This window comes from Nelusetta ayraudi, unplaced genomic scaffold (assembly GCF_046127955.1).
Source record: "Nelusetta ayraudi isolate G7.1 ecotype Tasmania unplaced genomic scaffold, CSIRO-AGI_Nayr_v1 ptg000032l, whole genome shotgun sequence".
NCBI classification, from domain to species: Eukaryota; Metazoa; Chordata; class Actinopteri; order Tetraodontiformes; family Monacanthidae; genus Nelusetta; species Nelusetta ayraudi.
Window position 1 is genome coordinate 347,501 of NW_027466082.1, and position 15,109 is coordinate 362,609.

The 15,109-nt window shown below is 45.5% G+C and overlaps 1 protein-coding gene across 1 annotated transcript in view; it reads left to right on the forward strand.

The window, feature by feature from the left end:
* myo1f (myosin IF) overlaps positions 1 to 14,582 on the forward strand; it is a 14,956-nt gene extending 374 nt beyond the window's left edge. Inside the window, exons 2-28 of the mRNA XM_076031238.1 lie at positions 3,123 to 3,251; positions 4,326 to 4,415; positions 4,552 to 4,646; positions 4,742 to 4,829; positions 4,930 to 5,019; positions 5,812 to 5,943; positions 6,103 to 6,237; positions 6,955 to 7,087; positions 7,556 to 7,752; positions 8,044 to 8,124; positions 8,278 to 8,364; positions 8,531 to 8,617; positions 8,934 to 9,101; positions 9,185 to 9,270; positions 9,371 to 9,452; positions 10,006 to 10,112; positions 10,192 to 10,290; positions 10,407 to 10,551; positions 10,687 to 10,801; positions 10,879 to 11,048; positions 11,160 to 11,305; positions 11,839 to 11,985; positions 12,065 to 12,213; positions 12,318 to 12,380; positions 12,764 to 12,971; positions 14,158 to 14,318; positions 14,428 to 14,582. Coding sequence (XP_075887353.1) covers positions 3,123 to 3,251; positions 4,326 to 4,415; positions 4,552 to 4,646; positions 4,742 to 4,829; positions 4,930 to 5,019; positions 5,812 to 5,943; positions 6,103 to 6,237; positions 6,955 to 7,087; positions 7,556 to 7,752; positions 8,044 to 8,124; positions 8,278 to 8,364; positions 8,531 to 8,617; positions 8,934 to 9,101; positions 9,185 to 9,270; positions 9,371 to 9,452; positions 10,006 to 10,112; positions 10,192 to 10,290; positions 10,407 to 10,551; positions 10,687 to 10,801; positions 10,879 to 11,048; positions 11,160 to 11,305; positions 11,839 to 11,985; positions 12,065 to 12,213; positions 12,318 to 12,380; positions 12,764 to 12,971; positions 14,158 to 14,318; positions 14,428 to 14,504 — 3,267 coding nt within the window. The 3' untranslated portion in view covers positions 14,505 to 14,582. The remainder of the gene's footprint in view (positions 1 to 3,122; positions 3,252 to 4,325; positions 4,416 to 4,551; positions 4,647 to 4,741; positions 4,830 to 4,929; positions 5,020 to 5,811; positions 5,944 to 6,102; positions 6,238 to 6,954; positions 7,088 to 7,555; positions 7,753 to 8,043; positions 8,125 to 8,277; positions 8,365 to 8,530; positions 8,618 to 8,933; positions 9,102 to 9,184; positions 9,271 to 9,370; positions 9,453 to 10,005; positions 10,113 to 10,191; positions 10,291 to 10,406; positions 10,552 to 10,686; positions 10,802 to 10,878; positions 11,049 to 11,159; positions 11,306 to 11,838; positions 11,986 to 12,064; positions 12,214 to 12,317; positions 12,381 to 12,763; positions 12,972 to 14,157; positions 14,319 to 14,427) is intronic.
* Positions 14,583 to 15,109: the final 527 nt, after the last annotated feature.

A 15,109-nucleotide genomic window follows, 5' to 3' on the forward strand; every position in this document is an offset into this window, starting at 1 on the left:
TGATAATGATGATGATGATGATGATGATACATTTTATTCATAAGCGCCGCTCTGAGCACCCAAGGACACTTTAGAGGAAAGACAGAGGCAATAATGCAACGGTTAAAAAGCTACACACAGAAAAGAGTACGGAATAAAAGGTGAAAGGAGATTTAAAAGAAAGCTACAATAAAACAAAACAACGCAGGAAGACAGAGTAGAATAATGTTATGTTTTTTTTTTGTTTTTTTTGTCCTTCAAGCTGATTTATTCATTTATTTGATTTTGCAATCCAGCAGAGGGAGTTTCCTCTTTTCCAGCACTGTTTTTTTTTTTTTTTTTTTTTTTTTTTAAATCAACAGTGATGCTCAGCGAGATGTTTAGAACAGAGAGACAGTCGGACGTCGTCGCTGCAGATTAACACCCTACCCAAACACGACCGACGGCTGATGCAGGAAGAGAACTGGTCGGTGTACAAAGTTTACTGGGTTTCACAAGAGAACAGAAGAGGTGCGAGAGGAGGAAGTGGACCTCAGGAGAGGCCCCGCAGCCTCTGTCTCAACACTTCCTCCTCAAGCTGATTGGATGCTGTCGGCGTAGCCGGGAACTGCTAGTTCTGCTGCAAGGGGATTATTAAATCTTTGAGACCACGGAATAAAAGTCTCAGGCGTTCTACAGATGTGTCGCCGTGCTCTCGTGCTGTACGAGGACGAAACTTTCAAACGAGATGCAGGAAAAGGTGTGGTCCGTCCAGGACGGGCGGTGACTTCTGTTCACTGTTTTGATATGAGCAGAGGACAAACAAGCCTGTGATTGTTGACTCAAAAAAAAGAAAAAACAAAAAGAAAAAACAGGCATGCTGAAGGGTGTTTGAGCCAGTAATCAGAGAAATATCAGGAGTGACAGTACGAGTGCAAGGTGGTCTTTAAAAGAAAACAACTTGGTTGAGCCAGGCAACAAAAAGAAGATGGATGCAGTTTCAGTAGAGAACTGAAATGTGTCTTAACCTCAAACAGCAGTTACAGTTTACAGACACTCGCTCTTGGTATCACATATGGAGAAAAATGCAACCCCTCGACGTCGTCGTCTTCTTCAGGCTCACGGGCCAACACGTCCAGGGGGGGGGGGGGGCAAACCTGTTGACCGGTGGGACACAGTGGCATCTATAATGTGACAGAGGGCGGCATGGAAGCAGGAGCGGATGGGCGGAGTGCGTTTGGTGGAAAAAAAATGTATCATGGGATGTGTTAGAAAACATAATTGAAAATGATCAAAAGCAAAGTTACAACAACAACAACCAAAAAAAAAAATCTGTCTTTGGAGCCCCCCCCCCCGCAGTATTTGGCTCTTTATTGAAACGACTCTTAAAATGCTGAACAAGTGGACGATAAACAGCCGGAAAGGCGGCAGTTTGCCCATGCCTGGAGCAGTCGGTCAGGAAAATGTGACTAAAGAATTCAAAAATTGTCATATCCACACAAGCTCTGCATGACCTCAGTGTGTTTCTGCATGCCGTCCGTCTGTCCGTCCAGTCCGTCCGTGGCCTCTCCTCCTGTGAGGAGGAGAGAACCCCAAGCAGGGAGAACCTGCAAACTCCACACAGAGAGGCTTGCGTTTGCACATACAAGCAGAAGCTTGATGTCACAGTCCAGGAGGAGGAGGAGGAGGAGGAGGAGCAACTGAGTGGGAGCTTCTCCATCCCCGGAGTGGTTCTCCATAATTCCCTTTCAGTGATGCCCAGTGCCAACAGTTTGTTTTCCCCCTCAGGGCTCAAGCACATCATCAAGATGAATGGACGGTTGAGATAATGGCAGGCCCTGTTAAACACTGGCCTGCATCAAGCAGACACTGACAACGGGCAAGTGTGTCCTGTCAACAGTGACTGCAGTGTTAGCCTCAAATAAAAGAAGAATCCGAATGAGACTTAGGAATTTCCTGTGGACAGAGCGTAATCAGAACACACACTGAATGAGCCGACGTGTTGACACGACTCTTCATTCATCTTCTATACCCGCTTATTCCTATTCAGGGTCACGGGGCACGTAACTGTTAACATATATATTAGGAATATCCAAACAAAGTTTGCAGTATATGTGGGAATATCTTGAGAGTTTAAAAAATAAATAAATAAATAAATAAATAAATAAATAATAATAATAATAATAATAATAACAAATTATGCAGTATCAGTGTCCGCCTCTGTCTGCTGCTGCTGCATCTTTATCGGCAGGTGTTTTCAGTCACAGTGTTTGAGTGTTTGAAGACCCGTGTGAAGCTGTTGGTGTAGTTTAACGCCTCAGACCACAGGTCAGCACATCGGCGTCGTATCAGATTTCACACATCAAGCAGCCAGCCGTCTCCAGGGGCGGAAACCCAAAATGCTGGAGTGGCGCTCAACCAAGCTCACGCGCTGCGTCGCCCCCCACAGTGACCCCCACATCTCCCTTAGCCAGCTGAAGCCAGACTTGCATGTGTGGTTTATAAAAATTTGTTGAACAATCGAGTCCTGCATATTTGGATGGACAAATGTGTAGGTAATGTTTCTTGTGTCTTACTCGGTTTCTTCTTCTTTTTTTTTTACCACATGTTGTTTTGGGTTTTGGTCACTTGCAGAGAAATGTTTGTTTTTTGCTGTTTTTCTTAATGCGGTGTTAGTGGCCCCACCTCTTGTCTCGCCTGCTTCTTTGTTCATTCGCATCCTGCCTTATTTCTGTGAAAAGGCCCAAGTTAATTTTAGACGTGCGTCCTGTGAGACGGGTTAATGTTAATCCTTGATGTCACATGTACCCACGTCATCGCACTTCCTTCTTGTACCTGCTGTGATGTCATGGGAAAACCTCACCAGCCATGTTCCGGGCGGCTCTACTCACCTGCTGGTGAAGAAGTAGACTTGCTTAATAATTGCTTGTTTTAAGTGAGTTATGTAGTTAAGGTGTATTTTCTCGTCCCAATTCCGTGTTGTGCCATTGCATGTTGTTGTTCGCCTGGGGGTCCCCGAGTGCAAATGTCCAAATGAAAGTGGAGTGAGACACAGACCGTATAGAAAACCTTATTTCCACAGAGTCAGAGACGGTTAGCCAAATTCAAAGAAACAAAGCGTTTCATACCCGCCTACAACTTCCTCTTTCTTCAATGTCGTTCAGGCTAAATATCACTGGCAGAGTCAAAATGTGAAGCAAAGCGGCGTGGACGACATGGTCCTGCTGTCCAAAATCACAGAGGAGGCCATCGTGGAGAACCTGAAGAAACGATACATGGACGACTACATCTTTGTATCCTTTTGTTCACTTCCACTTTTTTTTATTTTTTTTTTATGCGCGACTAAAACCAAGACACAACTCATACATGAAATGTATTGGTACTCGCCTTTAGATTCTTGAAATCTTTGAAACAACACGACACGAGCAAATTAAAAAATAAATAAAATAAAATAAAACACAACAAGATTGTTTATCAGTTTGCAATTGCTGTTGGACATAAAGGTTTTGAAACATCCCCCCCCGGCCCCCGGAGCCTTCGCTGTTGCCGTTTGCATGTGTTGTCTCACTGGCGCTCCCATCACTGCCCTCAGTGTGGTGGAATAAATAGGTTGACCAAAGCAGTAAATATGCAGTGTTGAAAACCATTGAACCCACACTGATGGGTAAAAAATAACTTGCACTCGCTCTTCCTGTTGTGTTCTTACTGGCCGTCCTCTTCGAGCACAGCTCAAGTTCAGAACCCTAACCCTTCAATGTCAGGTTAAAAAAAAACAACAACAACAAATGCCATGAGACCTGCATGCCGGTGAACTGGCTGCTAATAAATGCCTGTGTACTGATCAGCATGGCTAAAGTTTTCATAGACAAAGCAACACCTCATAGAGTCGTTGTAGGGCTACGGGACGGCCCGACACCTTACATTGTTCTGCGAATTAGCAAAACAAACCAAACGTCATCATTGCGAAAGTGATGCATATTGCTGACTTTATTGTTCCAGCCCGGCATCTACAAACCAAAAAAAAAAAGTTCAACATTTATACCATAAGTCTATCTAAATTAGATTATTAATCATTGGTGATGGTGATTGAAAATGATTTAGTATTACTTCCTACTTGTTATTGAAAAAAAATCGGAACGCTTTCTTTGTAGCCGTGTACATTTCAGAATCTGTAGTTATTTGCTTTTTACTTGACTTACTTTCCCGGGGTAAAGGAGCTGAATCAGTACTTTTACTTTTACCAGAGTTTTTAGGTACACAAGTGTCCGTACTTTCACCCAAGTACAGAATGCAAATACTTTTGCCCCCCCCTCCCCCCCCCCCTCCGCTGAACCGGCTGACGTTCCTTGACATCACCACTCACTCAGACGTACATCGGCCCTGTTTTAATATCGGTGAACCCGTTCAAGCAGATGCCCTACTTCACCGAAAGAGAGATCGAACTCTACCAAGGAGCCGTGAGTAAAACTCCCCAAACACACAATCAACTGCTCCTTAGCACGCCTGTTCTGTCCCGCATCACACCCCCCCCCCACCCCCACACCCCCCCACCCCCCATCGGGCTCACTGCGGACGTCTCTCTCCCTCTCGTAGGCCCAGTATGAGAATCCGCCTCACATCTATGCCTTGTCGGACAACATGTACAGGAACATGATGATCGAAGGGGAGAATCAGTGCGTCATCATCAGGTGAGTCGGAATCGTCTCTCACTGCGCAGCGTGTGGCCTCTGCCACTGTTTCCATTCCCTCCTCTTCTCTTTTCTCTTTCTTGCCTTGGGAGCAGCGGAGAGAGCGGCGCCGGAAAGACGGTGGCTGCCAAATACATTATGGGTTACATTTCTAAAGTATCCGGAGGAGGATCGAAAGTTCAGGTAGGGGAAATGAGTCCAACGCTGAGCGCTTCCTGAAGTTGGCCTCCGAAGTCACACGCGTGCCACCAACCAAACGCCTTTTTTTTTCTGTTTTGCGCAGCACGTGAAAGACATCATCCTGCAGTCCAACCCTCTCCTGGAAGCTTTCGGAAATGCCAAGACGGTCCGCAACAACAACTCCAGTCGTTTTGTAAGGACTGGTCTTTGTTGCTTTAAGTTCTCAACCCCCCCTCAGTTGAACACACGCAGCGACCAATGCAATCGCTGCCCTTTGTTGCACTTGTTGCTTTGCTGTTCCATTAAACTCACAAGAGGGTTTGCTCCTCTGTGAACCTGGCCAAAAAATTTGGTTCCATTGTCTTATCAATATAAATGTAGGATTTCTTCTTCTACCGTTTGACAGCGGTTTAAAATATTTTCTTGGATATTTTGAAGTGCCCGTTGCCTGTTGTTTATTTTCCCGTCATTCATTTGTCTCGATTACAGCTTGCACAGCAGCACTATTAGAGTTGGGAGACTTTGAATTGTACATGCATTTTGTCATTGACTGTGTGGTTTGGGGTCTCGACGTTCTATTTTCACACCTTTGGTCTAAATCATCAGTCATATTTGCATGTGTGCAGCCTTCGTGCAAGGCCTCGCAAAGGCACGGGCGGATGTGTATGCAGGTCCTGTTAGCTGGTGTTATTTGCAAACTATGACAACAAGTGAAACTACAGACCTGACCCAGAAAAAAAAAAAAAAGGTGCTGCACTGGGTGAGATCGTCATTGCAGAAATAGCAAGATCTGCAAAAAAAAAAATACCTTCAATGAAAAAAAAAAAATGACACTTGTGAATATTTAAGTTTAATTTGAGGAACGTTTGACAATGATTTTTAGTTGATAAATTCTTTGACGGCGCGCTCGCTGAATCTCCGTCTGCGCCCGCTGCTTCAATCCACGTCTGTTTGTTCTCTCATCTTCACTTTTTGTCTCAACCAGGGGAAATATTTCGAGATTCAGTTTAGCAGAGGCGGGGAGCCGGATGGTGGCAAAATCTCCAACTTCCTCCTGGAGAAGTCGAGGGTGGTGAGCCAAAATGAGGGCGAGAGGAACTTCCACATTTATTACCAGGTCAGACACGCGCGCAGATGGTCACAGCTGCCATTAGACTGAGTCACCGCCGATTTGGCCCAACGCATTCAAGATGAAACTGAATCAGTTCTCCTTTTTGTGAGCAACTCGTGAATTTCCCGTGCGCCTGCTCTCTCCACCTGCACTGCCGCCTTACAGCTGATAGAGGGCACCAACGCTCAGCAGAAGGAGGGGCTTGGCATCATGACCCCAGACTACTACAACTACCTGAACCAGTCTGGGACCTACAAGGTGGACGGGACTGATGACAGAAAAGAATATCAAGACACGATGGTACAGAAATCTGATTCTCTCTGTCTGTTAATTCTGCTTCTTTGAACTGACCTGTTCATACGGGATTATTATTCTATTAAATTAAACATTAAAGGGACACTCACAACTTTCCATTGGCGTAGGCATTGATGTTGGCACTGACGACTGCTTTTTTGTGTGTGTGTGTGTGTGTGTGAGTACAATGGGTTACACCAAATTAAATCTGACACATAATCCTAGCAATGGGATTAGGTCCACGGTTTTGCTTATGGAAATTAGGTTATGTATTGCCGCATTGAAAATAGCACTTCCATGATCAGCTCTCCCCTGCAGTCGCCTGTACACGCACATAACGTTGACTTCCTGGAGTGTGTGAATCTCGAGGGTTTTAACCCAAAAAACTTAGTATTGATGTGAGCATATCGAGACTCTCACCTGGGTGACGGCACACAAGCAGCACAAAGGACTTTGTGGAGAGTCTATCAGGCAGAATTCTTTTTTATCTATGAAACACCAGACAGGTTATATGGACTACAAAGTGACAGCAGGAGCCACCTCAGCTGGGAGGAGGGAGAGTGACCTCTCCCCTTCGGTTAAGTGGGTTTTAGTAGTCGAGGCAAATCAATTCTATCACAATTGTTCGATTTCCTCTCTTAACCAAAGCTTGGATAAAACATGGAAAGAAAAAAAACAAACCTTCCGTTCATCTCTGTCTTTTCCCGCTGTGTGTGTCTCCAGGAAGCCATGCAGGTGATTGGGATCCCCGGGGACATCCAGACTCAGGTGCTGCAGATCATCGCCGGCATCCTTCACCTGGGCAACATCAGCTTCATAGAGGCGGGCAACTACGCGCAGGTGGAGAGCACGGACTGTGAGTGAACCCCCCCCCCCCCCCCCCCTCCTCACACACCCCAACCCCAACCCCACCCGCAGGGTGTGCGTTGTGACATTGCATACTTCCTCCTCCGGGGATGTCGGTGAATTAGATCTCACCACGACATAGCAATCCCCCTGGCGGACACACTGCTCATTAATAGAATCTATTCACGAGCCACTCGCTAGTTTGTCTTGGCCCTTCTTTGCAGCCTCGGGATCCCCTCCTCCTCCTCCTCCTCCTCCTCCTCCTCCTCCTCCTCTGCACGTAATTGCTGTTTACACTCACAGTGCCAATTCTACCGTCCTACAGTCTGGAATTGAGCCGTGTGGCCGCCGCAGGCTTTATTCAGCCTTGCAGTCGGTCATTACTCACGCTTGTAATTGTGACGTCAGCGATTCGTGTTGATTAAACAACAACAACTTTGCATCCCCCCTCCCCCACCCACCCCCCTCCCCCCGCCAGTGCTTGCCTTCCCTGCCTATCTGCTGGGCATCGACCCCACCCGCCTGCAGGACAAACTGACGAGCCGGAAAATGGATTCAAAGTGGGCTGGAAAGACAGAATCCATCAACGTGACCCTGAACCAGGAGCAAGCCACCTACACCAGAGACGCCCTGGCCAAAGCCCTCTACGCACGGCTCTTTGATTACCTAGTCGAGGTAGACAAACTTTTATGTAGAGTATTAAAGTCCTGTCTGTCATATTTGGCTTGATTCATCATTTTTATATTCATGAAAGCTTCATATAATGCCCATAAATACATTCATTCAGCCACTTGATGCCGCTGTTTCTTCTTGAAAATCTCTAAATCTTACACACTTTACCTTTAAGATTAAGGGAACTGCTAGCTAACCTTTTACTAAACTCATATACACATATCATGCATTCATCATTGCTGTCTAACTGACATAAATACACGTGTTCCATGCTCCCTCTTTTGTCTCCTCCAGGCCATAAATAAAGCCATCCAGAAACCACATGAAGAATTCAGCATCGGGGTTCTTGACATTTATGGATTTGAGATATTCCAGGTGAGTCCTGTTGCAACCGACAGACACCAGGCCCACAGAGGCAGACTCTAAAATAAGATATTGTACACGTAAGGGAGCTGCTGAGGGCAGCGGGAGCTTTGATTTGTGGAGAGGAGGATCTGACACCACATGCACTGTTTTCTCCCCTGGCAGAGGAATGGCTTCGAGCAGTTCTGCATCAACTTTGTCAACGAGAAGCTGCAGCAGATCTTTATCGAGCTGACTCTGAAGGCTGAGCAGGTTGCTGCACTTAAACATACAGCTTTCAATCCATCATTGTCTTTTTTTTCTCAAGTCCGTTTGATCGAGTCAGTTTTTGTTTTGTTTTTTTCACCAGAGCCAATCCACAGTTTGTTGTTTTTTTTTCTTTCTTAACCTCCTCTCTGTTTTATCCCATCACTCTCAGGAAGAGTACGTCCAGGAGGGCATTAAGTGGAAACCCATTGATTACTTCAACAACAAGATTGTGTGCGACCTCATTGAGAATAAACTGGTGAGCAGGTGGTAGATTTGGAACAAAGACATTTGGTCCAAGTCATTTAGGCGACTGGTGAGGGGACAGATTTGATTTCCACGGCTGAAGGGAAGGAGATATTGATTTCCTTTTCATGCTGTGTCTTTTGCAACAACAAAAAAATAGAAATAAAGTGGAATTGACAACATTGTTCCACTGACAAAGATTTCACAACTAATTGTTAAATTCTCTGATTCCTCTTGGCATTCTTGGTTCTCACACTCCTTTGACTGTGAAACAGACCCATATGCCTTTCCCATGAAGTCCTCTAACCTGCACAGCTGTTTCCACGCAGAACCCACCTGGCATCATGAGTGTGCTGGACGACGTGTGCGCCACAATGCACGCCAAAGGAGAGGGCGCGGATGGCACTCTGCTGCAGAAACTGCAGGCTGCCGTGGGAGCACACGAGCATTTCAACAACTGGAACTCTGGCTTCGTCATACACCACTATGCTGGCAAGGTAAAACGAGTCGAATCAGTGGATTCGTTCATTGTGATGAGCAGTTGTCCAGTTAGCGCTCATGGTCTCTGTTGTTTTCTCAGGTGTCCTACGATATCAACGGCTTCTGCGAGAGGAACCGGGACGTGCTCTTCCCCGACCTCATTGAGCTCATGCAAAACAGTGACTAGTGAGTTTCCCAGACCCATCTCACGATTGTGTCATTCGATGTTGTAGCTCCTGAAAATATGCAAAGTTAACAAAAACAATTGTTACATTTGCTCCTGCAGTGTCTTTATCCAGAGCCTGTTCCCTGAAAACCTGAACACAGACAAGAAAGGCAGGCCGACGACAGCCAGCTCAAAGATCAAGGTGAGAGTCCAGAGCAGCAGCGTCAACTCAAGCGCAACAAAGTATGATCTCCAGCTTGACGCACATTTCTGTGTAGTTTCATTCGGAGTTGCGTGGGTAAAATGCATTTCATTTTAAGCATGTAATGTTTGGAGGGTTTGAAGAAGAGACAGCAACATCGAGTGTTTACATTTTAGATGGCAGTGTCTTTCACTCCCCGCTCCCTCTCCTGAGTTTGCCACTGAGCTACAGTGGCCTGCGCATCCAAGCCTCGACACCACCTTCTTCTTCAACCAAACTGCTTTTATTGCATTGCAATTATACATTTTTATCATTATTGTTTTTGTATTTTAAGGGTAATATATTAGGCTTTTTGCCAATATAAAAATCATAAATCCAGCCAAATATTTCCCACTGGAACTTTAAAGATTTTAGTTATCGAGCAAAAAAAAAAAAAAAAAAGCGTCCATTGCTCAGCTGATTAAGCCGGAATTAAGATAAACAGATCTCCAATTCCACCATTAACGCTCACGTACGAGACTTTGCTTTGATCGTCCCCGGTGTGTTCCAACAGAGGCAGGCCAACGATCTGGTCAACACTCTGATGAAGTGCACGCCACACTACATCCGCTGCATCAAACCCAATGAGACGAAAAGACCCAAAGACTGGGAGGAGAGCAGGCAAGTAGCGCCACTGCCAACGCTCCCGTGCTCGCCACGCAGCAAATCTCTTCAACCTGGGTCTTGTACCTGTCTGCAGAGCGAAGCACCAGGTCGAGTACTTGGGTTTGCGGGAAAACATCCGCGTGAGAAGGGCTGGATATGCATATCGCCGAGTTTTCAACAAGTTTCTGATGAGGTGAGTTTAATCCCGCACCACTCTCCCAAGCGGATGCGTCATCTCGGTGCGTCGGATCGAAGGCAACCACAACCCGAGGATTTTGTGAACGCAGCACCTGCACTTTTTCCATCCAGGTATGCCATTCTGACCGCTGAGACGTGGCCTTGTTGGAGGGGTCCTGAGCAACAGGGCGTCCTTCACCTCCTCCGCTCTGTCAACATGGACAACGATCAGTACCAGATGGGCAGGACCAAGGTCTTCGTCAAGAATCCTGAATCGGTACCAGTCCCTAACAGTCCTACCGTACATTTTAATTTGGATTCTTGCTATCACGCCATTTGCGCGAGAAAAAAAAGTACGAGATACACGGCAATGGATGTGTCATCAAAACGTCAGTTTGATTTGTCCCCATAGCTTTTCCTCCTCGAGGAGATGAGGGAGAGAAAGTTTGACACTTTTGCCAGGATCATTCAGAAATCCTGGAGAAGATTCATTGCCAGAAAGAAGTACGAGCAGATGAGAGAGGAGGGTGAGTTCCAAAGACCATAAACTGTTCTCGGTGACGAAAGTGCACAGAGCCGTTGTTTGAAATGCGTTGTCCATCAGCCTCAGACATCCTGTACAACTCCAAAGAGCGGAGGAAGAACAGTATAAACAGAAACTTTGTCGGCGACTACATTGGGCTGGAGCAGAAACCGGAGCTGCGACAGTTTCTGGCCAAGAGGGAGCGCGTCGACTTTTCCGATTCGGTCAACAAGTTTGATCGCAGGTTTAAGGTAACCCTCGCCACTGTTGCGCAAAATGCCACCACGACCACTTTCTCCACTTCTGCTTTTGGCTATTGCTCACCGTTCTCGTTTCTCCTTTTTGTTTTTCAAACTACCCAGTCCATCAAGAGAGACTTGATCCTGACCCCGAAGGGCATCTATCTGATTGGTCGTGAGAAGGTGAAGAAAGGGCCCGAGAAAGGACAGATTAAGGAGGTGCTGAAACGGAAAATGGAGTTCGGAAGCATCTCAGGCGTCTCTCTCAGGTATTAACAAAATTTGGTTAAAATTTAGAAAAACTAAAAAAAATATGTTGGGAATGGTTGGATTTGGTGTAGAACACTGAACAAGGAGCCGCTGTTACAGGAGGGTAGTTCGCTGACATGTCCTTGACACAGAGAGCTGTGATTAACCAACTTTAAAAAAAAAACTGAATGATTAAAAGAAAAGCTAGCGTATCCCATTCGAGCGAACCAAACAGGATTAACGCTGCGTGCATTGCACTGTTATTGCATTGCTCCTGCCAGAGCCAGTCCACAAGGCAACACTGAAGGAAGCTAATTGATTATGGAATCCACTGAAATTGCAGGAATGGTTGAAAATGCTTTCGATTGGAGGTTGGCAAGGTGATGAAATGGGAGAATTTGATGAACCAAATACCAGAGGTTAAAGCAGATCCATCCATTTGCTTATGAACAGAGAATATGTTGCCAATAAACTCTGGCATTGGCCAACGTGTGTTTTAGAAGTGGGGCTGGGGAGCTTTTCTCTAAGGGCCTTCTGTATGTGTTGTGCACAGTACAAGACAGGATGACTTTTTCATCCTGCATGAGTCCCAGTACGACAGCCTACTGGAGTCCACCTTCAAGACAGAGTTCCTCAGCCTGCTCTCCAAACGTTATGAGGAAGTGTTGAAGAGAAAACTGTCAATCTCCTTCAATGACAGGCAGGAAAAACCTACACACTCACACCAGTGTATTGACTTTTTTAAAGGACGGCGACACTGACACTTGTTTTCCTTTTAGGCTGGAGTTCAGGGTGAAGAAGGAGGGCTGGGGTGGAGGAGGCTCCAGGGTGGTGGCGTTTCAAAGGGGCCAAGGCGACCTGGCGCAGCTCAAACCTGGAGGGAAGAGCCTCAACGTCACCATTGGAGATGGTCTACCCAAGAACTCCAGTAGGTCCCCAGAAATAATAACGCAGCCCAAATGACACACTGACACTGTTTCTTTTTTATGAAATATTGTTTTAACATATATATATTTGTTTTATTTCCCTCAGAGCCAACCAGAAAGAGTTCTCCCCAACATCATGGTGGAGGTAGAAAGAATTTCGCAGGCAATGGTAAAAACACAATACACAAGCTCACTGTATCGGTGTTGACAGCAAACTATAATAATCACTAAACAGACTTTTAGCTCTTTCACTTCCATAATTGTACTAATCTGATACAGAATGTGTTGCATTATCACCTCCATACCACCCAATCAACGTGAATAGGAGTCAGATAATGTCACACTCACACTTACACCAGAGCCAACCGGCAGTTCTCAATTCACTTTTCAATGAAAGTACTTTACTTTCTTTATTTCTTTACAAGAATGAATATGGATTGTCCTGCATTAATTAAACGGTGCAATATTGTTGGGATTCAGCAATGGCTTTGCAGATTTGCAAAATTCTTTGTCTGTGCTCGTTTGTTTTACGGTTGCTTCCTGCCTCCTCAGCACACCAGAATGGAAGGGCCAACTTTTCCAGAGGGCCCGCCAACCAGCCATCAGACGTCATGTATTCCTCCCCACATCGGCAGAACCGGCCACCCAATGCCGCCTTGCCCAAACTGGGTTCCCAGAAGGCCCCCCGACCTCCATCCCAGAACCAGTACAATCAGAGGAACTTGGACTTTCTCAACGTGCCTGACCAGGGCATGTCTGGGTAAGACGCTGAGAAAAAAGGGGAAGAGAAAGAGGCCAGAGTGGGTTGGTGCGCTGATTGCATCACTGCCTGGTGTGAGGAGACATGGCTGGGGCACTCACCCAGCCCAGAAATGAATCACAGAGTGCAAGAGAGAAACCTGTTTGTAGACAACTGAAATCCAGACCGACCGCCGGCACCAGTTTCAGTTGAATAAGGGGCTTCGTAGACAAAGTCAAACAGTCCCAGAGGCAAAGGGATTTCTGTCTCTTGAGAGAAAAAAGAAAAAAAACATGTGACTGCTTTCAGAGAGAGACGTAGAAGGCAATAGTTCCTTATCTCACGCTTTACTCTCTCCTTGGATGCACTAGAACTTACAAGGAACTTTTCCCCAGACACAAAAGGTTTTGGTTGTAAAGGTGTGCTGAATGGGGCGGGACCTCACTGTCACACCGCCACTCCCACCTGTCCAAACAACACCATGAGGTGACCTTTAAGCTTTTGAATATGGATGAATTCTTGCTTATTTTGTATGTGCTTTATAGGGGAAAGGAGTTTCTCAGGAAGTCCTAAACAGGGGTGTCAGAGTCAAACAGACAGTGGGGCACAAAGTCGCAGGCCAACGATGATAATTATTGAGAAAAATCTTCCTCCGGATAGGACACTGAACCATTTTATATGGACCCAGACAGGTTTTGCTTCAACACTGAATATGGATCAAGCAAAGCTTGATACGATACAATAAATAACTTCATATTGCACACATGCAGAATTGAGTTTCCAAAAAAAAAAAAAAAAAAAAAAAACATCAAAATGAAGAAAAGGTAAATAAAAATCGCATGCCTCTTTTATGCATTAAAAACTTCGAAAAGTTACTTGTAGTCTGTTAAATAAGTAGTCTGCCAGAATACCGTCAGAGCATTCTGGGATTTGTAGTATTAGCAATCCATCTCTTGTGTCTATTAGATATTTCCTCGCGGGCCAAACACTATTACACTGTGGGCCAGAGTTTGACACCTGTGTCACGATCAAGATATAGGTCAAGATATAGAAACAGCTATAGATATTGATATAGATATAGATACACACACACAAACTTAAACTAATAAAACTGGTGAAAGAAAAAATGACACAGTCATTGTTACTGGTGTACTCACATGTTAAACGTTTACTCTCCACTCACCCTAATGATGTTCCTGTGCCATAGGAAACAAAGGAAGAGGAGCATCAGCCAAAGACCTCCTCCTGCTCCAAAACCTCAGCCGCGACCCCAAGGGCCCCAGTGTCGGGCCCTGTACCAGTACACCGGCCAGGACGTGGACGAAATCACCTTCGACGTCAACGACATCTTCGACCTCGTCAAAGAGGGTACGTGGGTGAAAGTTTGAAAGTCAGGGCAGGTGTTCCCTAGACTGACTGTGAAGCAGTGGATGACAGTACCCTCTTCTTCGCTTCTTATTTTTTTTCCCCCCTCTAGATCCATCTGGCTGGTGGACCGGAAGGATTCGGGGCAAGGAGGGTCTGTTCCCTGGAAACTATGTGGAAAAGATATGAACAGACTTTTATCTTTTCCCGCACTGTTTGTTTATTGAGAAATATTTTGAGTGGGAAGTCCTTGTAAAAATAAGGGGGGGGGGGGGAAATATGTGGTAATTCTTCATGTTTGCACGGCACATCTGTATCACAGTGGAAACGGGGCTGGTTGAAGCGTGGCGGACATTGGAGGCGCCCGTTGTTTGTCTGACACGTTGCCGTCCCTGTCATCGTCATTGTTAAAACACAGGTCCACAACGAAAACGCTGCTCGGGTTTCTCTGCCTCTGTCACCTCCAGCTATTCTGTTTGTGGGGACCTGGTGCAACAAGATCTTTGACTTTACACTCACCGGCATCACACCTTTCTCTCAGACGACATGCTCAAGTGAAAATGACTCGTCGCTAAAGTTACAGCCGTAATAGAAAGATGAGACCTGGACTGCTGCACATTGTTTTGTTTTGTTTTTTGTTATGTTGTTTTTTTTTCCAAAGCAATCATACTGCCCAGTATTTTTGATTCAGGCAACAGCATGAAATCTATCAATAAAAGATGTTTTAAAAAAAATAATAATAATAATAATAAATAAATAAAAATATCAAAGGTGATTTTTCTATCCGAAATTGT